The sequence below is a fragment of the Nicotiana tomentosiformis genome, chromosome 10 (genome assembly GCF_000390325.3).
Source record: "Nicotiana tomentosiformis chromosome 10, ASM39032v3, whole genome shotgun sequence".
Classification (NCBI taxonomy): domain Eukaryota; kingdom Viridiplantae; phylum Streptophyta; class Magnoliopsida; order Solanales; family Solanaceae; genus Nicotiana; species Nicotiana tomentosiformis.
The window spans coordinates 37286285-37307526 of NC_090821.1; the positions used below are offsets into that span (position 1 = coordinate 37286285).

At 37.0% G+C, this 21242-nt stretch overlaps 1 protein-coding gene and 1 long non-coding RNA gene across 4 annotated transcripts; one reads left to right on the forward strand and one right to left on the reverse strand.

Moving 5' to 3' along the window:
• Positions 1 to 649: 649 nt before the first annotated feature.
• LOC104094058 (uncharacterized) lies at positions 650 to 5933 on the reverse strand. Of its 3 annotated transcripts, none has more exons than XM_070187329.1 (15): positions 5665 to 5933; positions 4799 to 4941; positions 4594 to 4705; positions 4345 to 4482; positions 3255 to 3359; positions 2813 to 2896; positions 2614 to 2729; positions 2426 to 2527; positions 2229 to 2342; positions 2048 to 2104; positions 1869 to 1935; positions 1732 to 1785; positions 1492 to 1566; positions 1205 to 1240; positions 650 to 902 (listed from the first exon to the last, which is right to left on the reverse strand). In XM_070187329.1, exons 2-15 carry the CDS (start codon positions 4816 to 4818, stop codon positions 789 to 791), a joined length of 1194 nt encoding a protein of 397 aa, XP_070043430.1. In that variant the 5' UTR covers positions 4819 to 4941; positions 5665 to 5933; the 3' UTR covers positions 650 to 788. The 3 variants fall into 3 exon arrangements, with proteins under 3 accessions (XP_070043430.1, XP_070043431.1, XP_070043432.1); XM_070187330.1 differs by having other exon boundaries at positions 4905 to 4941; positions 5665 to 5804; XM_070187331.1 differs by lacking the exon at positions 1492 to 1566 and having other exon boundaries at positions 5665 to 5804.
• A 3451-nt stretch (positions 5934 to 9384) lies between these two features.
• Positions 9385 to 16315, forward strand: LOC138900582 (uncharacterized). The gene is made up of 5 exons (XR_011411695.1): positions 9385 to 13800; positions 13881 to 14009; positions 14086 to 14782; positions 14858 to 15049; positions 15117 to 16315. It is a non-coding gene; the product is annotated as an uncharacterized lncRNA (long non-coding RNA).
• The last annotated feature ends 4927 nt before the right edge of the window (positions 16316 to 21242 follow it).

Here is a 21242-nt window from a genome sequence, read left to right on the forward strand (position 1 = left end):
TAGGTCTGTTTCGTAGTTATCCCCACCAACCCATCAAAAAAATAAATATCATGTTCGTAGCTGATTCCTTTGTGGCAGTGACTGCGAAATCGATTAAACAATTTTTTTAAAAACTTCAGAATTATAAGTATATGTCTAGTTCAAAACACTCTCTCTATATCTATAAGGAGGATTTATATAGCTGAACCTATCTAATTTGCTAAATAAGGATTCATATAACTGAACCTGTCTAATTTTAAATTGACGCATCGATTGTTTCACGTCAAAGGGACTGATATTAAAGCTATACATCAGCGTGGCTATCTGCTATTCTGCTTTAAATGCATTTTCTGGTAAAAGAAACTTTTCTTTTCAAAGAAAAAGGCTATTCCATGAATGTAAGGAAGAAGAGTTAAGGATTTCTCCGTTTTATACCTCATCCATTTGGATGGAGACTAGAAATTAATGACCACATAAAATGGGGCGTTCACTTTAGCCCCATTTTCTTCTCCTTTCTCATCTTTAATATGCTTGTGGAGAATTGTTGAAACCAAACTGGTTTTAATATTAGCCATAGCAAAGTACTGACAGTTTTACTGACTTAGGGTAATATCACCAATGTTTTTCAAACTTATTTATTATAAGTAAATCGCAATCATGCACGACTCTATTGAAGAAGCTCTATATATGCTTTACTTTAAAATTTTAATGTATCTTAACAACTATGACTATCAATTTTACAAGATGGAACCTATCATCCTAGGCAAAATTGCCAATACTATGTATACTGTCAACTTGACCATGTTAACTCAATGAGATGTCAGATTGGAAGGATCAATTCCTTTTGACTTGAAATAGGCTTTCTCTGCATTTGCTACCCTTGATTGAAACATTGTCCATTCCTTTCTACATCTCTCCCTCACCTGCCACAACAACATACAAGCTCAATTAATAACATAGCAATCCACCTGCTTCAAGTTTTTAAAGTGGAAAAGGATGAAACACAAGTAGCTCAACAGACATATTCCAAAGAAAAAGTGAACTGTCAATAGATGCTACCCCCCTCCCTCTTCCCGGACACTTTCTCTCCAGAAAACTTTCTTTTCTGGAAAGGAATTTGCTGGAGGTTTTTCTTTTGTGTGTGTGTGGGGTTGTGGGGGGGGGGGGGGGGGACTGGGGCTAACTCAGGGTACTTATATAACAAATGTAACATAGAATTACTTACCCCTTGCCATGGAGCCTTCCCGTCTTTTGATTGCCCCTGTATAGAGGGAATGAGGAAAGGAAAAAAAGTGGTCACTTTGGTGTAAAAGCCAATAATAGCATAAACAAGTCTACTTCCTTTGGCATAACTTAAAGATGGCTATAGGTTTTATCATGTTTTTCAATATGCTTCCAAAATCAATTTATACAAGCAAGGATTGGCTCCACTTTTACCAACTAGCAGATTACATGTCAAACTAAGGTGTGGGAATGGATAAGTAGATGGCAATATTCACTTCATCTTGTTACCTGATTCCCAAGGGAAGGGACACCTTGATGAACAATCCATTGAGCATCTACAACTCCAATTTTCTCATGAGCAGGCTTCAAAACAGAATGTGTGTGTGTATATATATATATATATATATATATATATATATATATATATATATAATATGCTTAGTGCCTTGAATACTTTGGTACTAACAGACAAGTGCATGTGAAGAAAGTAGCTAAGAAGACTGAATTCGTAGGATGAGCTGAATTTACCTCAACGCATCTACGAAGTGCAAAGTCAAGTCCCCAACCATGGACCAAGTCATTCTACAAGTCATAAAACAACAGAGTCAATCTCAAAAAAGCACAAAGTCAAGACCTTCTCCATGTTTAATATGCAAGGTAGATACCTGAATCATATGCCATACACAACGCCATGCATCTCGGGAGAAGACAGGAGCCATGATCTCTACAAATCTGAAAACAGAGAAGATTACATGGTAAGGAATACTTAAGAACTGAAACAAAATATAATTATTGAAAAAAAAAAGGAACTGAACAAACAAGCAAACAGGAGAACTATTCGTACGCTGCACATGGAGGCAAATGGGGGTTTGAGCACCAGCCTGGTTTCTCTTCTGTTATCCTGATCAGATAAATCAAGAAAAGAAAAAGAATAAGCAGAGGGAAATCTAAATACCAAGTATAAAACATTTAAAAAGACACAAGACTCGGTAGATAAATAATATCATGGGATTCCTGGTTCTTACGTGTGAACTTCACGATCACCTCTTCTCTTTGTCATTTGCCATGTTGTTCCTTTCCTGGGATCCAAACCTGGCTGTGAAATTTCCAAACCATGCTTCTTGACAAGTCTAATGTACCTGGGGTTGGACCAACGAATTTAGAGAAACTAAGATATTGGGTCAAATCAGCTGTTAAACACAGGAAATTACAAAATACTTACTCCTTGGCATCAAAATGCTCAATTCCTAGGTCTTCATCCCAGATAAAAATATAGTCATATGGGGCGACAATGTCCGGATGCAGAAACCTTTTTGCATACCACCTTATAAAGAGGTAAACTTCTTGTCACTAACATGGTTTAAAGTTGATCATAGTTCTAGTTCAGAATTACTTTATCATATTACTTACCATTTTGTTTGTTTCTGAACACTCACGTGGATGGCTCGTTTTGACCATTCAAATTCATCCCATTCAGTCGTCTTGCCATCATAGTGAAAAAGAAGAACTGTAAAGTCGTCAGAGAACTGTACAGGAAAAATTGTAAGGATGAGTGAGGAATTGAATAGAGAGTGGGGAGGAGCCTACAAAAGGAAACATATTGATATACCTTCTTTACAGCAGCATCAATGTTATGCTTCTGATTAAGACCAACAGTAAACGTTACCAGATATTTTGGCTTGCTGGGTAGGTCCTGCAGATAAAATACAATAATAAGATGCCTCTCCCCAATGTTTATTTTGGATTGTCAGTACAATGTCCTCATTCTTAAGGTTTGCAAATCACAACTGCCTTGATCTGGATTAGTGGGAGCAAATAAATCAAATTTTGTGATATAGTTTGTTAAGGAAAAGATTCAGATTTTTTCTAGATCAAAGTCAACCCAGGACGGAGATGGGTTACCATATTTGGACAAAGTTTGATCCTAAAAGTAACAGGCAAAAAGCTACAAGTGCTGCATCTAATTTTATTTTACCTTATAAGAGAATATTATGCTTCTAGCTCATGCAACAAGTAGCAATTGTGATATGCAAGTTCAATGTTACACTTACCTCACTAGGTTTCCCCCACAATCTCCGGGGATAGAAGTCGGACTCAGAATTAACAATCCCTGGAGGTAATCTTTCTGCCCCTCTTGGGTTTGATTGGACCCAAATCTGATAAGAATAAGGATGACTATCAGATGGAAAATGTGCTTTTATTTTAAGATATTTGCTTGCATAATCTCAAACATCAAACACAGTCACACACATGAAGCAAAGAAGATAAAGATGAAGAAGGTTGATTAAACAGCACTTGAAAGAAGCAGAAAAATGTGCAAAACAAAGCAAGAATAACGTTTAAGAGGTAGTAGATAAAGGGGATAAGACTTGTTAAATCCAGAACAATCAAGAAATGAAGACATGTTAAAAGATTCCAGTCAGAGGTAATTCTGCCACTGCCACTGATAGAAAGTATTGACTGAAACATGCAAAATGCTTAAACTTGAGGACTAAAGAAGACATTTTTTCAATCATCTAACCTCGACTGATTTTCCGTAACTATTAATGCTAACTAAAGCAAACATATGTCTGCTGTTTACTTAAAAATGATGCAAAAACATCTACTGGAAATGCAATTTCATGTTACATTGAAAAACGAAAAGGTGTTGGAGATTTATATGAATTGCTATCAGTAGCTAACTTGCTATGTAGGACAGGCTAGAACTTTAGAATTTTTCTGATAATCGATAGAATTTGGAATGTTTAGCTTCAGAAATAGTGTTGATGACCATATATTCAGCTCAAGCAGGGATCTAGGGGAAGTGTTTTTCACTCAATCTGCATACAAACTCTTGATAAAGAAAATTAGCAAGAATAAGTTCCTTTAGTATTCTTAGAAGGATGCGTATTACATAAGGATAGGTGTTTGCACACGTGTCTTCGCATTAAATCATTTTTCTTCTTGCAATATTTCATACTTGAAAACATGATAAGTTAATATCTTGACCTATAAAATTGTCACTTCTGGCAGAACTGCAAGAAAGAAGGCATACGAGAACAAATATTTTAAGCAATTGCAGCAAAATAATACTAGTTCATACTGGTGGCCAAAGCCCTAAATCTTGACCTTTAAATCAATTTCGTGGTAGCAAGGATGTACCTGCAATTGACCTGTCGCATTCTGATTGCTAATGTCCATAGTATTAGACGATGAATCTGCATGCTTTTGGGCTGAAACAATATTATTTCTGTCTCTAGCAATTGGGAAGTTGCTTACAATACTGGCTGTTATATTTAGCTGAAAAATCGGAACCAAAAGAAGTATCTTATATACAAATGAAATTACAGCACTGCACGAAATTGATCACTATATGATTGTATGAACAAGGAGGGCATTATCAATCTATACCTTGGTTAATGAGCTAGTAGGAAATGAAATTCCTATGAATAAGCCAAATATGATTCCACAACATATGGAGACAATAAGCCTCATAGTTTCAGCTGACATTAAGGAATTGGAGCTGCAGAACGTACTTCAAGTTAGAGAAACTATTATGAAATAGACAACATCAAACACTTGGTATGATCACAAGTAAAATTCCATGATCACGAACCCGCGTCCAAAATTCCTCATGTTAAATACAGTATCTGAATCAATAAGTACAACCAAACTAGTCAAATAAGCTTTACTGCATCCCAAGTAAGTTTATTAGCTACCACCTTTCAGTCGAACGAACATAACAATGGGACGGAGAACCTGAAATATCAAAAGAAAAGTAAGATCCTTCTGCAATTAAAAAGTTAAGATGCACCCACACAAACAAACAAACAAAAAAGTTAAGGTGAACAAGCTAATGAGCCTCTCTTCTTTAGCTTCAAATTAGAAATTAACTACCTTGCCTCAAGCTCTTAGCATCTCACCCTCCTCCTTCTCAACACACAAACTCAAACGGTAAAAGTTTCTTAATCAATATAGAACTGCAAATTATTTCCTCCTACACTAGATTGCCTCCAATGAATTTGAATATTAGAAACCTTAAATCCCAGCAAAGACCAAACATGATACACACTTCTGCAAAGTCAATTGGTCATGTGCCTAGCTTTTGACTATATCAACTTGAACACAACCAATAGATCAAGCACTAAGCTAATTTCAATTCCTCAATTCTGTGTCCCCAAAAACAAGCCACTATGAGTCTTATTTTACTCGTCCCTCACATTCAATGTATTTTACAAACTAACCTATCTATCAATACGAAACAACTATACTTTCTTAAAATTTAAAATATATTCTCCTCTGCACAAGTTAGGTCCAAAAACAGACAAAGAAATTTAATTATCATAAGCAAGTTCCCATCAACACAAGACACAAAAGCACAAAGCTAAGAAACAAGTTCCCATCAACACAAGACACAAAAGCACACAAAGATTACACCTTTTTAACACATAAATGCAAAAGGCAGGGTGTTTCAGAAAGTACCTGTAATGATAAGCAAAACCCAGAAAAATCTTGAACAGAAACAAGAAATGGAAGCCTAAGAATCACAGAACAAGAGTGATTTTCAAGGGAAAAAGAATTTGGGTTTAGCTACTATAAGACCTGTTAGCTAATATTAACCTTCTGGGTACCTATAAATATGTAAAAAGAACCAAACAGAAGCAAGAAAGAGCTGTGAAAGGGAGAAGAAAATTCGTGAAGCGCTAAGCAAAAAACTTGTGTTAATGACACAGAGAAAGAGGGGGGAAAAGTAGAAGCACAAAAGAGGTAGAATTGCTTTTATTTACTCCTTTTACCTATATAAAAGTCTGTTTAAGGTTGGATTATTAGTAATCTACTAATATGGTTAAAGTCGAAGATTAATAAGGGAATAAATTTATTTTTTAAAGTAGTAACTTTTTAAATATTTTTTGTTTAAAGCGTAACTGTTTAATTAGTGTATTAAACTAGGAACTTTTTTCCCATATTAAATTAGGGACTTTAAAAGTAATTTCCAGGTGATGATGTGTCTGGTTTTTATTTGGCTTTGCTATGTGTCGGTCTTTTGATTCGCTGACGTGGATGAAGTACTTCCTATTGGCTGGTTATTTGTTTATTTATGTTGGACAAATATTTTTCTTTTTCAAGGTGACAGGAATGTTGATACGTGCAAAAACGAATACTCCAATTACTATTATTATATATTTATTGAATCAAACAATTTTTTGTAGACAAAAAAAATTCAAATAATTATTTTTAATTATAGTTATTAAAAATATTTTAAATACATATGTTGAAAAATATTTAAAAAATCAAATTCAATTTCACTGTAAAATTTTATACCTTGCCTTCAACCTTATAAACCTAAATTCTTTTGAAGATAAAAAAAGTACTATTTACATTACTAATTACCAAAATATTAAATCATTTAATACAAACTAATTTGGAAAGGATATTAGTACTTATGCTAAAAACATATCAACACTTAGATCTAAGCACGTATGACGTACCTCCATCTTCTAAATTAATTGCTACGCCAAGGATTCAATGTATTACTTTTTATTTCAAAATATAGTTATTTATATTCGTTAAGTTGGATTAAATATTAGTTGGAACAGAACAATGACCAATATGGTACAATTTGTATCGCAGTTTCATGATTTTAAAACTTCAGTGAGTTGGCTATTTGTTGGTCATAGATATTTATTTGTTATTTCCCTATTAACTAGGTAAAGAAAAACAGATACATATTAGGTAACCAATATTTGCATAGGAACTCTTTTTCTTTTAAAAGGAGGACATATATATTCCACAGAAATTTAGGTAAACAATATATAAGGTTAAACGACTAATTATTAACTAAAGTATAAAGCTTTGAAGCAAAAAATGTTGCTGGGTGTGATGAGAAGTGAAGGATGACAAACTTTAGAAGGATCATTATTACTTCCTGGAATTAAGTACATAACTTAGGATCATTTAAAGAACACTTTAAATCAATTCATGGTTTATGGGTTGCTGATGTTGCCCTCTTAACTTTTTTTTTTTTCCTTTTTTAATGGTGGTGTGAGAGTTAATTTGCACAAGTCTCCATTATTTTATCAGGTATGATCTTTTATTTTATATCGGTATAAATATCGAATAACTCCGACAACGAAAACTTGAGCGGATAAAAAGAAATTACATAAAAAAATTTCTCATTCCTTCATGATATACAAATCACTTAACTACAAGACATAAGCATGTTGGCCAAGTCCAAATTGGAGATTCAAGAGAACTAAAGTTAGTGGTCCAACAAAGTACCAAGAACTTGGGGTGTGTTTGGTATAAAGGAAAATATTTTCCGTAAAAAACATTTCTTGAAAAACAAGTAGTAATCTTACTCATTTTTCGGTGTTTGGTATGCAAATTAAGGAAAATAACTTCTCAAGAGTATTCATAAATAATTTAGATACAGTAAACATGAAGCCATAAACTTTCAAACCAACAACCTTCCGAACCCACAAATTTCATAAAATTCCGAACCGCTAAACTTTCAAACCTGTAAATTTTATAATTTCTAAACCCGCAAACTTTCAAACACATAAACCTCCAAACTCATAACTTTGGAACTCGTAAAATTTCGAACCTGTAAACTGATTAATGAAAAAAACAGAACTGAAAATATAAAAAAAAATATTTTTTTGCAGCGGAGGGGAGGGGGTAGGTGGTGCAGAAAAACGAAAACAAAAATTGAAAATGCAAAAAAAAAAAAAAAGTTTGCAGGGAGGATCATCGGGGGGGAGGGAGGGTGTAGAAATTAAAGAAAAAATTTCCGGAGGGTTAGCAGGGTGGGTGGTAACGGAAAGAAAACAAAAACTGAAATTGGAAAAAAAAAATATTTGGAGAGAGGGGGTGGGAGAGGTGGGGTAGCGGAGAGAAGGGGGGATTGGGTTTAGATGTGAGGGTAGGTGGAGTTTTTGGAAAATATTTTCCTAACTTTTTCTAGAAAAGTCATTTTCCTTCAATTTCAGGAAAATGTGATATCTAGGAAAATATTTTCCAAACTATTGTGTGCAACCAAACAGTGAAAAATGAAAAAATATTTTCTGTTATACGAAACACACCTTGATGTTTAAAGCCACATATTTTAAAAAATGGGGGTTCCATTAATTAAATGCTGACGAATAAAAGCATCTCATGGTTCCTTTAAGGGCGAAACTAATAAAACCAAATTTGACTAAGTTTAGTCAGTATTAGTTTAAGAGTCAAAAAAATGAGAAATAGTGTAAGTTTCTTCTTGGAGAAGAATGAAGACATCGAAAAGAAAGTAAACAAAAATACTAAAATTCGCATACGTGTCTGTTTAATAGTACGCAGAGTATAGGTCTATTTGTAGAAAATGGAATACAGTGAAAGGAAAGAAAAATTGAAATTACATTCTCATATATGTGAATTTAATTGAAAACAAAATATTAATTTTTATAAGAGGAGAATTCCCTAGGTATAATTTTATTTCGAAATTATTCCAAATGACTTTCATAAGTTGCAAGATATGAGTCGCATTCCAAGCTCTAATTAAATACCCTCCATGTTTTTTAAGAAGTTAGTAGTGGGTAAATTTCAATTTTTAAGGCTACAATTCAAATTGTAAGATTTCAATCATTGCTAACAGAACCTATCTAAATCTAACTTTTTGATACTGCCATTCAAATTTTAACAATTGAAACAACAATAACAACAACAACAACCCAGTATAATCTCACTAGTGGAGTCTGGGGAGGATAGTGTGTACGCAGACCTTACCTCTACCATGGATAAAGAGGCTGATTCCGATAGACCCTCGGCTCCCTCCCTCCGATAGACGAAATATAAAACTGACGCCCCTCACCCCACATTGTTTTGGCTGTATGTTCAAATAACTAAAAACAAAACAGCAAAAATTATACGCAAACAAGAACCTTAAATTGTTTATAATTACGTGTTTAAGGGACTTGATAATGCGCAAATGCGTGACTCTCAGAAGGTTGACTAATCAACATTCAACAATAATGAGAACATATTAAAAGAATACCAATGAAATGAATTGATGTGTATCGACTTGCATGGTTGTGGCCTGTGGGAGAAAAGTCAGAACAAATGGCTAGCAATAGAAGCCGGGCGGAGACTTTGACCTCTTCACAAAGTCTTCCGTTGGACAATAACTGGAACCATAGAGGTGCTAAACTGCAATTTCAGTCTCTTTTTATTATTAGGCAGAATATCCTAATAAACACTTTTACTTATCCCGTTTTGTTATCTCAGTCCCGATACTCTAAAAAATTTTATCTAGGCACTCATAATTTTTAAGACACATTACTTTAAACCTCTCTAACCGTTGACCAAACATACGTGGCAACTTTATGACCGAGTTGGACAAAATACGTGAACTTCACGCGTATAACGAGAGTAAACATAAAAAAGTTAAACTAAAAATGATTAAAATAAGAAGAAAAAATAAAAATAAAAAATAAATGTAAAAGACAAAAAAAATAATATAATAAAAAATAAAATATATTTGTTCTTTCTTCTTTCCTCCGCCCCTTCCCCCATTTCTTTTTCTCTTTCTACCCTTCCCTTTCCCGTTCTTTCCCCACCCCTCCTCCATTTTTCTTTTCTCTTCTCTCCTTATTCCTTTCCCGTTATTCCCCTCCTCCATTTTTCTTTTATCTTTCTCCCCTTATTCCTTTCCCGTTATTCCCCTCCCCATTTTCACAAACCTTCTGTCAATATATGAGAAAAAAGTAGTAGTAAATTTTTTTTGAAGAGCAATTACCATTAATATTTCTGAAATGAATTAGATCTGTGTCTATTGGCGGTGTTGAATCTGGTTTGGGTAACAATTATTTCAGGACTAATAGATTCTCAGGTGGTGGAGTGGATATTTAATGGTGAATGGTGGAATTTTATTTGATGAGAGAAGCTGAAAATCTAATTTTTTGGACAATTTATGGTGAGGTATTGAAGATCCAGTTTAGTTGTCCACCGTGGTGCTGCCGCCGGTAAAGATGGTAATATTCAGGGTGTAGGATTAGATTCCCCTCTTTTCAAGATTCAAATTTTGAAAAATGTTCTAATATCTTCATTTATTAATGGGAGAGAAGTTGTCTACATTTCCTTATTCCTCTTGGTTATCTGAGGTCTTGGTTTTTTTTCCTCTTTTTGTGTTCAAGCAGCTTATTTACCAAGATTCCTTAGCTTCAGCTACTTGGTTTAAGGATCTCGGATTAACGAGTTTAAACCAATTTAAGGGATCCATTGCAAGCTTATGGCTCTCTAACGAAGTTGATTTTTGGTAAAAGCGCCTTGTTTCATACGATGGAGGGACAAGTTTGACTATCAAAGAGACGAATGTAAGACAAAAGATACCATGTTTGATGTTTTCAATAGTTGGTCAAGGGTGCGGAGGAGTAGAGCAAAAAAAAGGAAAAAAAATTAAATTTTTGAAAGTAAACTTAAAAAAAGAATGATGTGTCATTAAAAATCTAATGTGGACTATGATGTGCCATTCACATCGTGTGTTTGAAGAACACGCGAGGCTGGAGGGGTTTAAAGTAATGTGTTTTAAAAACTACGAGTGTCTGAATAAAACTTTGTAGATTATCGAAATCGGAATGACAAAACGGGACAAGTAGAAGTGTTTATTAGGCTATTCTGCCATATTATTACTTAGTTATATAATATTTGAAAATTTACTAACTCTGATTAATTTTGTACTACAATGTGGGATTGGGTTGACAAGTCGAGTTATGGTACTTGTGACTTTTGACTCTATCTGACGATACAATAGAGGAATCTTGGTCCATTATTGCATATTTGCATGAGACTCAGTTCTAATAGGAATGCACAAGAAAGTTTCCAAAGGTGAAGTAGTTGGGTCATCCCATGACATATTTATTTCAACCTCCCACGATTCTTCGCTAATTCACATCCTGTTCAAATAAACTTATATTTTATGGATCAAATTCAAGGAAGGCATGTCAAAGCAAAGCTTATGCCTAGGAAAAATTTAGTCTTTACTACTTAGGAAATAAGGCATAAACAAAGGATAAGCGTGATTTTTTTTTCTTGACGAGAGGACTTGATGGTTTCATATGATTTTATGTTTGGTCTTGTATAGGATCGATGACAATATATTTGTGCAATATACGTAACTGTTGTGCATATATGAGTCTAGGATGTATTGACAGCTTTGTGCTGCAGTAAGACTCTTAATGTATTTGTCTGTGTAGGAATCTTATTATTCAGAGATCATTTTGATATATGTAGACCGTACTGGTTTGATATATCAATATAGAGAAATATACCTTTACATGGTATCAGCGACTTTTGTGGCCTAACAACTAATTTTTTCTTCTTTTCCTGTCTTTAATTTTTCTTTGTTGATTATGAACAACGAAGCTAAACCAAGACCCTCTTACAATGGGAGGCAACTCTTCATCCTCCTCGGCGTTGTTATCTTTAGTTGCTTCAATGTATACCAATGTGGCATATATAGGTAATTTCGAACCATTATCTAAAGTGATTTCTTTAGGACCATGTTATTCAAAATGAATTGCTAAATTATCATGATTAGTGTGAGGTGAAGTGGTGCCCACTACATCAATTACTGAAGCTGCAGATCCCCTTACTCTTCATATTCCATGCATGCAATCTCTGCCACAACACTCTCTTCAGACTCTTGAACAACCCCTAGAAATCAAAAACCAATTTCTACAGAACTTGTACCACCAAAAGTGCCTACCACTTTTCCTGCTGCACCTTCAGATGAACCAGTACAATCTGGCCAGCCTTGTTCAAAAGAGTTACATGTACCTGTTGCCTATATATTTATCCGAAAAATGGATAGAGTTGAATTATACGTAGTTCTAAGGGTACGTAGTATAACTTAACATAAATCAGAAAAGTAAGTAGAAATATATCGAATATTGACTGGTAAAGAATGAAATATGAACCAATATTGAACTAGAAAGCGATTTTATGAACTAGCAAGGCGAATTAATGTAAAAAGCTTACAAGAAGATAATATCTACTGTATATCTCTGTCAATAGTGATATCTGAGTATAAGAGTGTATGTATGCCTTAATGTTCTTCCCCTTATAGAAATAGTAGCTATCCCTCTTATAGTGGAGGAATCTTACTTTAGATATAATTAAAAATACATAGTGGGGGACCCATGATAGAATAGCTTTCCCCTAATTCCCGTCGAGATTCTCTCTCCTTAGTGCGACTGTAACGGCTCTTGTCCCTTGGCTCGATCTTGATCGGACTCGGCATTGGTTGGTTTCCAGACTTAGAGCCCGATATTGACTCGAGCTCGATATTGACTCGGGGCCTGGTATTGACTTGGGCTCGGTATTGGTCGGTCTCTGGCTCTCAAGCTCGAAGACGCCGCTTCGCATCATACCTCGATTTTGGATTCGAGCTCAGTAATGACTTCAAGTTTGGCATTTGATCAGTCCCAGAAGTTATAGCTCGGTAACCTGACTTCGGATCTCATACCTGATATTATGAAGATGACCTTTGGTCCATTATATTCCAACCTTGACTGAACATATGAAGGTCGAAACCGATTTTATCCGTATATAGATAGTCCCCTCGTTTCTCGGGAAGAATGTGGCGAGAAGCGACATGATTTTCAAGCGATATAACTCGATACAAATTGACATTTGCATCGAGCCCGACCATGACACACATGATATATGTCCCGTCGGTTTAGTTTACCAAGGCATTAAATGCGTGTCAGACGATGGTCGGCCATTGTCGACACTGAACCGTCGTTGCCAACCCTATAAATAGCCCTTTTTTTTACCATTTTTTATCTTTACATCTCCAAATCTTCTAAATTCCCTTTCGCATCTTCTGAGTTTTTCATCTGTAAATTTGCGATTTTCACTGCAAAATCCATCTTTTAGAACACCAAATCTTGTTATCTTCAATCTTCAGATTCTAATGGCGAAAATATCAAAAACCGTTCCTCAGAAAGAAAAAGCTTCTTCTTCGTGGCCCGCCGGCGACAAAACACCGATGGAGCCACGACCTGAGGAGTGTGTTCCCGGGGGGTGTGTTCTTACCTCCGATTTTAAGATCGACAAAGCTTCGCCGGTCCCCGATCGATGCGAGCCAGTATCGAGATATATGTGCTCGATAACTGAGGGCCATCTTAAACAGTTAAGGAAAGATTGCAACTGGGAGGACATAGAAGTGATAATCCCGGCTCCCGAAGAGGATATTACTACTCATGTGAAAGGGTTTCTAAGTGTGTACACTTACCCTTTCACGTTGGGCCCCCTCGACCCTTGTTGTCATCGATTTTTGCTGCCAATACCAAGTAACTCTAGGCCAAATCCATCCTTCTTTTTGGCGGATCGTTATTTTGATCCGCTTCTTCATAAACAAAGTCGAGGGGATGCCTTTCACCCTCGACCACCTCATTAGGTTGTACAGTCCCCGCCTCTATCGAGGTGGGTTAATAAAACTCAAGCGCCGAGCTACCAAAGTGATGTTCTAGAGCATAGACGAGGACAAGGACCGGGGCTGGATGGGCAGGTTCGTTCGAGTGAAGACTTCAGACCTAATCCCGGCTGAGAATATGCCATTTCCTGAGGAATGGAACATGAAGCGTAAGTATAATTTCTACTGTTGGCCCCTATTGTTTTGTTCCTTTGCTTCTTTCTCACCGATATCTTTTTCTGTGATGTAGCGGTTGCGTGGATGCCCGGTACTATTCCTAACCTTAAGAGCTGGGTACGGGACCTGGCTTCGACCTCCACATATGCCGAGAGCTCGTGGCGCGACTTATCAAAGGGCTGATAGGAGGCTAAAAATCATGGTAAGTATCTTCCCCATGTCTTTGATGATTCGAACAAAATGACTTTCCTATACTTAACTAATTTTCTTGTGTGTAGGCCTTGGCAAAGATGCGGTCATGAGGCCCCCGTCTGGCGAGGAAGAGACTTCGGCCGCGGTTCCAAAACCGGTGAAGGACAATAAGAGAAAAAGGGCCTCTACCTCCGAGGCTCCAAAACTTAAAACGAGGACAGCTCGTAAGCCGAGAAAGAATACCATTCCTCTGACTGAAGAATCAGTTCAGCGCCTAAGGGATAAAGACGAAGAAGAAAAGGATGATGACTCTGGGCTGATGTCCCGAGTGAAAATGAGCATCGAGGCCCAAAGGCTACTGAATCGATGAAGGCCGCAAAGATTCTATTTTGCGATGAGGGAGTCTCGGGAAGAGAGTTGGTCGAAGTCCCCGAGTCATCGAGGATCGAGGCTACCTCCCACTATAACGCACCAATGGTGGGTACGACTGTGGGGGCTGGTCTTGAGGCCCCCGGAGATGGAGAGAACGCCCCAAGTGATTCACTTGGGGCAATAGAAATTGGAGGTTCCCCGCTGCTCCCCTCGTTTTTCGAGGAAATGATTCGAGAGGCTTGGGCCTTGAAGACCCTTTGTGTTGAAGGAGGCCACGGAAGGGAGGATTCCTTTCATGATTATTTTACTGGGGTCGAAGATGCTACCGAAATGAGCGATTTGGAAGTCTCGAGGAAGGATTCGGGTGAGGCATCGGGCCTTTTTAACGAAGTGCAGCGAGCTCTGAATCGGGTAAGCCATAACTCTCTTGGTTAGTATTATCTTTGTGTTTGTTTTCCTCTTCTAACTTCTTTTCTTTATGTGTAGGCCTCAGCGCTTCATTGGGAAGCATGTTCCTGGTCTCGAGCCGAGCTTAGTCGGTACGAGGCCGACCTCCGAAGGCTCACGGAAGAGAGAAATGCCCTCAGACTTCGTTGTAAGCAAAGAAAAGAGGAGATCAAGGACCTCCAAGCCGAGTTGACCAAGGCTCACCAAGATCAGACCGATCTGACCGAGCAGGTAATGAAAATCTTAAAACACTCATGGGCTCAATTCAGGATCGGAGCCTAATATTTTGATCTCACAGCTGCAGCAGAAGCTCGAGATGATCAGGCAGCTTTGTGCGGAGGTTGATATAATAAAGGCAGAGACCTTGGGGTGGAAAGAAGGTATGGATCGCCTTGCTGCAGAGAAGGAGGTTGTTCGTGTTACACCCCATATTTTTGTACGTGGAAGTACGCCATAACTAAATTGATATAAGCTCGGAAATGAGATGTTACATTCCACATTTTCGCACGTTAAAGTTTCGTCGTAAACTAATCGATGTAAGTTCGGGAATGAGATTATTTTGAGATTATAAGCATTATGCTATTTCAAACAAGTGATAAGTGAATTCGTGAAGGTGAGAGGGTAAGCAAATCGAAGAAAATAAATTTCGTCGAAGTTTGATATTTTTGGATAAAATACGGCCCGAGCTAAAACACCCGGCTTTTTTGGACTAATGCCATACAAGGTACCATAAGACCATAATAGTAAGGTGTACAAAGTGTATTAAAAGTGAGTAGTATTTTGAGTAATTTGAGATAATTTCTAATTAGGTAGATAATTGGGTAATTAATAAATTTTAGTGGGAGATTAATTAAAAACAATCGTTGGATAAGGTTGAAGCCCATAACGTGGCAGTCAATAAGAGCTAAAAGAATGACTCTTGAATTAAGAAGCAACATGGCACATTTGAAAGACTAAGGGGGCTAAGTCATCAAAATTAGTGGGGCCTACCAACTAACATTTTTGAAGAATTCATTTTAAAGTGCTAAGCTTCATTTTTGGATGCTAAAGCTTAGGGATGAAACTCCAAGAATTCATCCAAAATAATTCCTTATCATCTTAGCAACGTGGGTTGCTTCAATATTTCCTTCAAACCGTGAGATTTCAAGGCTCTTTAGGAATTCAAAGTATGATATTCCATAGCGTCTTCAACACTTCAAAAATTCGAGATTTCAGAGCACCTTAATTAACGTGAGATTTTCCAATATTTAGGGAATACGGTGTAATCTTTCTCAAGAGAATCGACTCAGGTATGTTAAGGCTATCCATTCTTTCTTTTTGGCATGATCTATACGACACGAACTAAACGAGCAAATGCACAATTTTCATAAATGACTATTCATAGAAATATTATAGGTGTCTATATTCTTGATTCCCCATGTGAATTATTATTATATCTTCTATTCATGGGTCTCAGAAAAATACGTATTTGATAAAGTTTTATCCGATAGGCATATTATTTTTATGACATTCCGAGAAAATCTTATTAATGTATTTCTTATGCATTTCATGAATTTATACATATACATTGACCCATGACCAGATGGCGTTATATACGCGTATATTATATGTATATGGGATATGGGAAAAGGTTATGGCGTACGCACCGCCACCTGATCAGCTGGTATACGTTGATGATTTGCCCACAGTGGCCGAGATGATATGATGGGATACCCTCAGAGGCTTGATGATGTTATGAACGCATATACCTATGCATGGTATGATATTTATACGCATATGCATGATATTATAAATATGAAATGATTCACAGAGTTATTCAGACATACATGTCGAGTCTTTTACTCCATGTTTTTCTTATGTCTATTATTTACTGATTTTCATTCCTTACATACTCGGTACATTATTTGTACTGATGTCCCTTTTGCCTGGGGATGCTGCGTTTCATGCCCGCAGGTGTCGATAGACAGGTCGAGAGTCCTCCAAGTAGGCGATCAGCTCAGCGAAAGAATTTGGTGTACTCCATTTGCTCTGAAGTTGCTTGTTTGGTCAGTATGATTTAGATGTGTATTGTTTGGTATAGCGGGGCTCTGTCTCGACCTTTATGACAATTATGTATTCTTAGAGGCTTGTAGACAGATGTCATGTACGTAAAAAATTGTATGGCCTTGTCGGCCTATGTTCAGTGTACGAGTGGTTATTTTGGTCTTAGAGGCCCATATGTCTTATGTATAAGTTGGTATTACATATTGTATTCTACCTATCTCACGACAGCCTCTCCGACTCAGTTATCTATGATAGTATGATACGAAAAGATACGTTATGTTGGTACTCGGTTGAGTAAGGTACCGGGTGCCCGTCGCGGCCATCGGTTTGGGTCGTGACAAAAGTGGTATCAGAGTAGTTTTGTCCTAGGGAGTCTATAAGCCGTGTCTAGTAGAGTTTTGTTTATGGGTGTGTCGTGCACCACTATAAGCAGGAGGCTACAAGGCATTTAGGACTGTCACTCTTTCTTCTTACTCTAGATCGTGTGGTAAAGCTCAGTTGTAAGAACTCAATTTCCTAAACCTTATCTTATTCATAATACGACGATGCCTACATCTAGAAAGACGGTTGACAAGAGATATAGCTGTGGAAGAGTTAAGTCAGAGGAACTCGATTTTGCATGATGCTAATGATGAGAAAAAGAAGCAAGGTGAAGAAGGGTACGAGACGCCCAGTTAATGAAGAATATCAGTATTTACAATTCAAGCAAAGAAATATAAGCATTTTGAGTTAACTTCAGCGACGATATATATATGTACAATTGGCCACACCCATCTCAGTTATGCCCTATGGTGGCTAACAGGTGTAGTTTAAGAGACGGACGGGATATCAGGATCCGACTGGGAGAATGGATTATTTGTGTTAGTTGACATTTTCGAAGGATATTGCAAATGTGCTAATAGATCTCCTTGTGAGATACCCAGACGGTGCACTCTAGAATAGTACAACTAGATCTGAGTACTACAAAGATAGGCACTGGAAGCCTTGAAGGGATAAATATTACCTTAGTGTGGCTCCCGTCCCTAGTAGAGAAAGAATGTTAGGCAACCCGATGGGGCGGTAGATGCAGTAAGGGGAGCTAAAAGCAAAAGAATGTCTTGTTCGAGTTTCAGAATAAAGTGATAGACATAAATGTTAGCGGGAAATAGGAAGAGAGTTAATGAAGCATTATGAGTAAGATGTGATACATGGATGACAACGGTAGATCAAAAAGATGATAGTATTACAGAGTCTATAGTCAAGTGAAGGAAAAGACGAGAGGTGACAGGCCTTGAGATGACAAAAGAGTAAATGCCATAAAGTCGTATCCTCATTTCAAGAAATAAGTTTGTGACTCCAACGCGACTACCAGAAGGAAAAGTTAGACCCCAGAGTAATAGAAATCAGTATGAGCTGGTGAATAAGATAAACTAAACATGAATTAGGGACTGAATGATTTGATAATGGTCGACATCATGAGAATTTCATATTGCGTTCTGGCGATAATAGAATGGACAACAGAAGAAGATTCATGAGAAATTCAGAGAATGGTCATTCAGGAAGACGCCACCCTAAAGTAAGCAATGTGAGCAAAGTCAAGCTTAAGGGACTGTGTATGCCAGTTACACTAGGTGTCTCCCTCGTGAGTAAGGAAGTTTGTTATCCTTGGTACAGAAGGATTACCGCAAGGTGATTAAGGGTCATCGATGATGTGAAAAGACGCCAAATATGTAGAGATAAAACATCTATAGGTAGCTCATTGTAACATTAAATCTTAATACTCCCCTAAAGGGGGGAATATGGAGTGATGTGGCATTAAATCAGAATTAAGCGGTTCTAGTAACTATGGAATGGTAAAAGAATGCGATAAAAATGAGAAAAGGGATGAGATTGCACTGATTTAAAGCCTACAGAGATGCTACGATTCCAGAACATTACGCAAATACGATGTCAAGGAAAGAAAGTAAGGGTTCCTACTCGAGATTATATTAATAAATAAGGAGCCAGTGCGAGACGTAAGTTAAGACAAAGGAAATAACCCAAGCAAGATTACGCAACATTGATATGAGAATGGGCCAACGAGTAGTTGGTAGTTGATTCAGGAAGAGCCTATTTATGGCTAGACAGAAGGTTACTGACGAGTCAGCAGATCATGCAAGATAAACATAGTAAAACCCAATATAGTGAATTCAGCCTCGCAGTAATATCATTGTAATACCTGAGAAATATTCAGATATGAGTTGGGGTAGTTAAAGGTACCGTATGAGTATTACGGGAATAAAAGAGAGTGTCACTGGGAAGACAGTCAAAATATTAGTTCAGAAGCAACCCTACAAGCATAAGGGCGTGGAGGTAAGTAACTATGAATAAATATAGGCAAGGAAGGACATCAAAAGGTCCGTCGAGTATACAATGTAATAAGCTCACAACTTTACAAGAGTTAGAGGATCCTCCCTAAGTACTACAATGAAAGACTAGCTTAGGAAATAAGGAAGAAAGCTTCAACCTAAGCACAGTGACCTAAAGAGGAGATGGTCTTGTAACAACAGTCTTACAACAACATTGTACGCACTCCATAAGAAAGTGGCCCCTATCGTGGCTAATGAACGAGAAGAAGAAAAAAATCAAAAGGTGATATTCAAAATCATATGGGTTGGATGGAATTCCAATATGTGTGGGCACTAAGATAAGCCAAATATTCATGCAACAAGTGGCTGAAAGACCAGGAAAAGAAATAGCTTACGTTTAAAGAAAGCTGAGAAGGAAAGAAAGAAATTATACGATCAATGATCCAGAGTTAATTACGTTATGAACGCACTTAAGAGTTCGGAGTATTATCCATGCAGCATATATGTTGACAATTATACAACCATAGAAGATTCCGGTATAAGTTAAAAGAAAGAATTGAGCCCAGGTCATAGACAAAGGATTGAATTGTTAGAAGATTGTATCATGGATATTCCATAGCGTCCATGAAGGGCAAAAGTAATAACTAATACCAAGAGCCACAGATCGGAAGATAGCTTAAGCCTACATAAAGGATGATCAGAAGGAAGAGAAAACTAAAGAGTTACATCAATGAAGTAAATCGGGAGTCTAATTATTGGACCCAAAATAATTATAGAAATCATGATTGAGAACATAGCAGAATCACTCTTAATATCAGAGGTGCAAAAGAGATAGTACAACAACCATATTCTACAACGGCTCTACAAGAAAGCCAGTTAGAAGGGTACCAGCCTCATAAAATAAAGTCAGTATAGAGCTACCACCAAATTGTGTATGCACCAGAGGTGCAAGTATTATAAGAGAGCTCCAAGTTGTGGATGTGAATTATACCTATGTGGAAGGGGGGTTATGAAAGAGATAGAAGATATGATGTGAGACATTAAGATAAGTAAGGTAAAGGTGGACAACATACGAGATACTCAAATGCAGAAGGTTGTGAATAGTCCTTACTTCGGATATAAGGTTAGAAGTGCGGGGATTCAATATCCAGGGATGATAGCGGTGTTGTTAGCAACATATCTTCCAACCTATGGTTTCTAGGTATCGAGAAGTCTAGTTAAGAGAGTAAAGAAGAGTTAGAAATGATGCGATGTCTCGCTTGATATTCCAGAATAACACAAGGAAATCTATGGTGCAAGCAAGTTGAAGGAAGGTTGCGAGTAGTATAAATAGATATGTGTAAGTCCCGATCTAAACAAGGGTAAAGCGACAGGGTTTTAGGAAGATAGGAGTAAGGATAAGAAAGGGCGAGTGAGAACGTGACGAGAATGGATAAGTCCTCAGGATTAAGCCCATGAAAATAAGAGAGCTAATGGTTTCTCTAAGTTATGGAAAGCTCAGTATAGCTTGAATGAACTCAAAGGAGTCTAAGACTAATAGCATTAGAAAAGATGGAATGCTGCCCTGGTAGTAGAATAAGGGTGTAATTGTGGTAGATAAAGGATGATGTTTGGGCCTTCGATTGAGTTATTATTTGAAGAGGATTTCATAAATTGTACGGGATTAAAATACCCACGTAAGGTGAATCACATTGGGATGCCATAAAATACGGTTATTGAAGTACAATATCGCCCCTAAGTGGATCAGGAAAATTACTTCAAATATTCCTCGATGCAATGTAAGCCCTAGTGACAATGTATTACGTAAGAAGTTTCAAGTTATCAGTGGTAGATTGTAGATCAATATTGAGGTGAATCAATAATGGATGGACAAAAGTCACAAAGTATGAGATGAGATTAGGCCGTCATTCTTAAGATGAACAGTAATGAGGAAGCATTAAAGGACTTAGATTTATACATATGGGATAAGCAACGAAAGTAACCTGGAGTTCAGTAGCAGACCTCTGCAATGATAAATCGAAGTAAGAGTTATGGTATAATATGACCTACCTAGA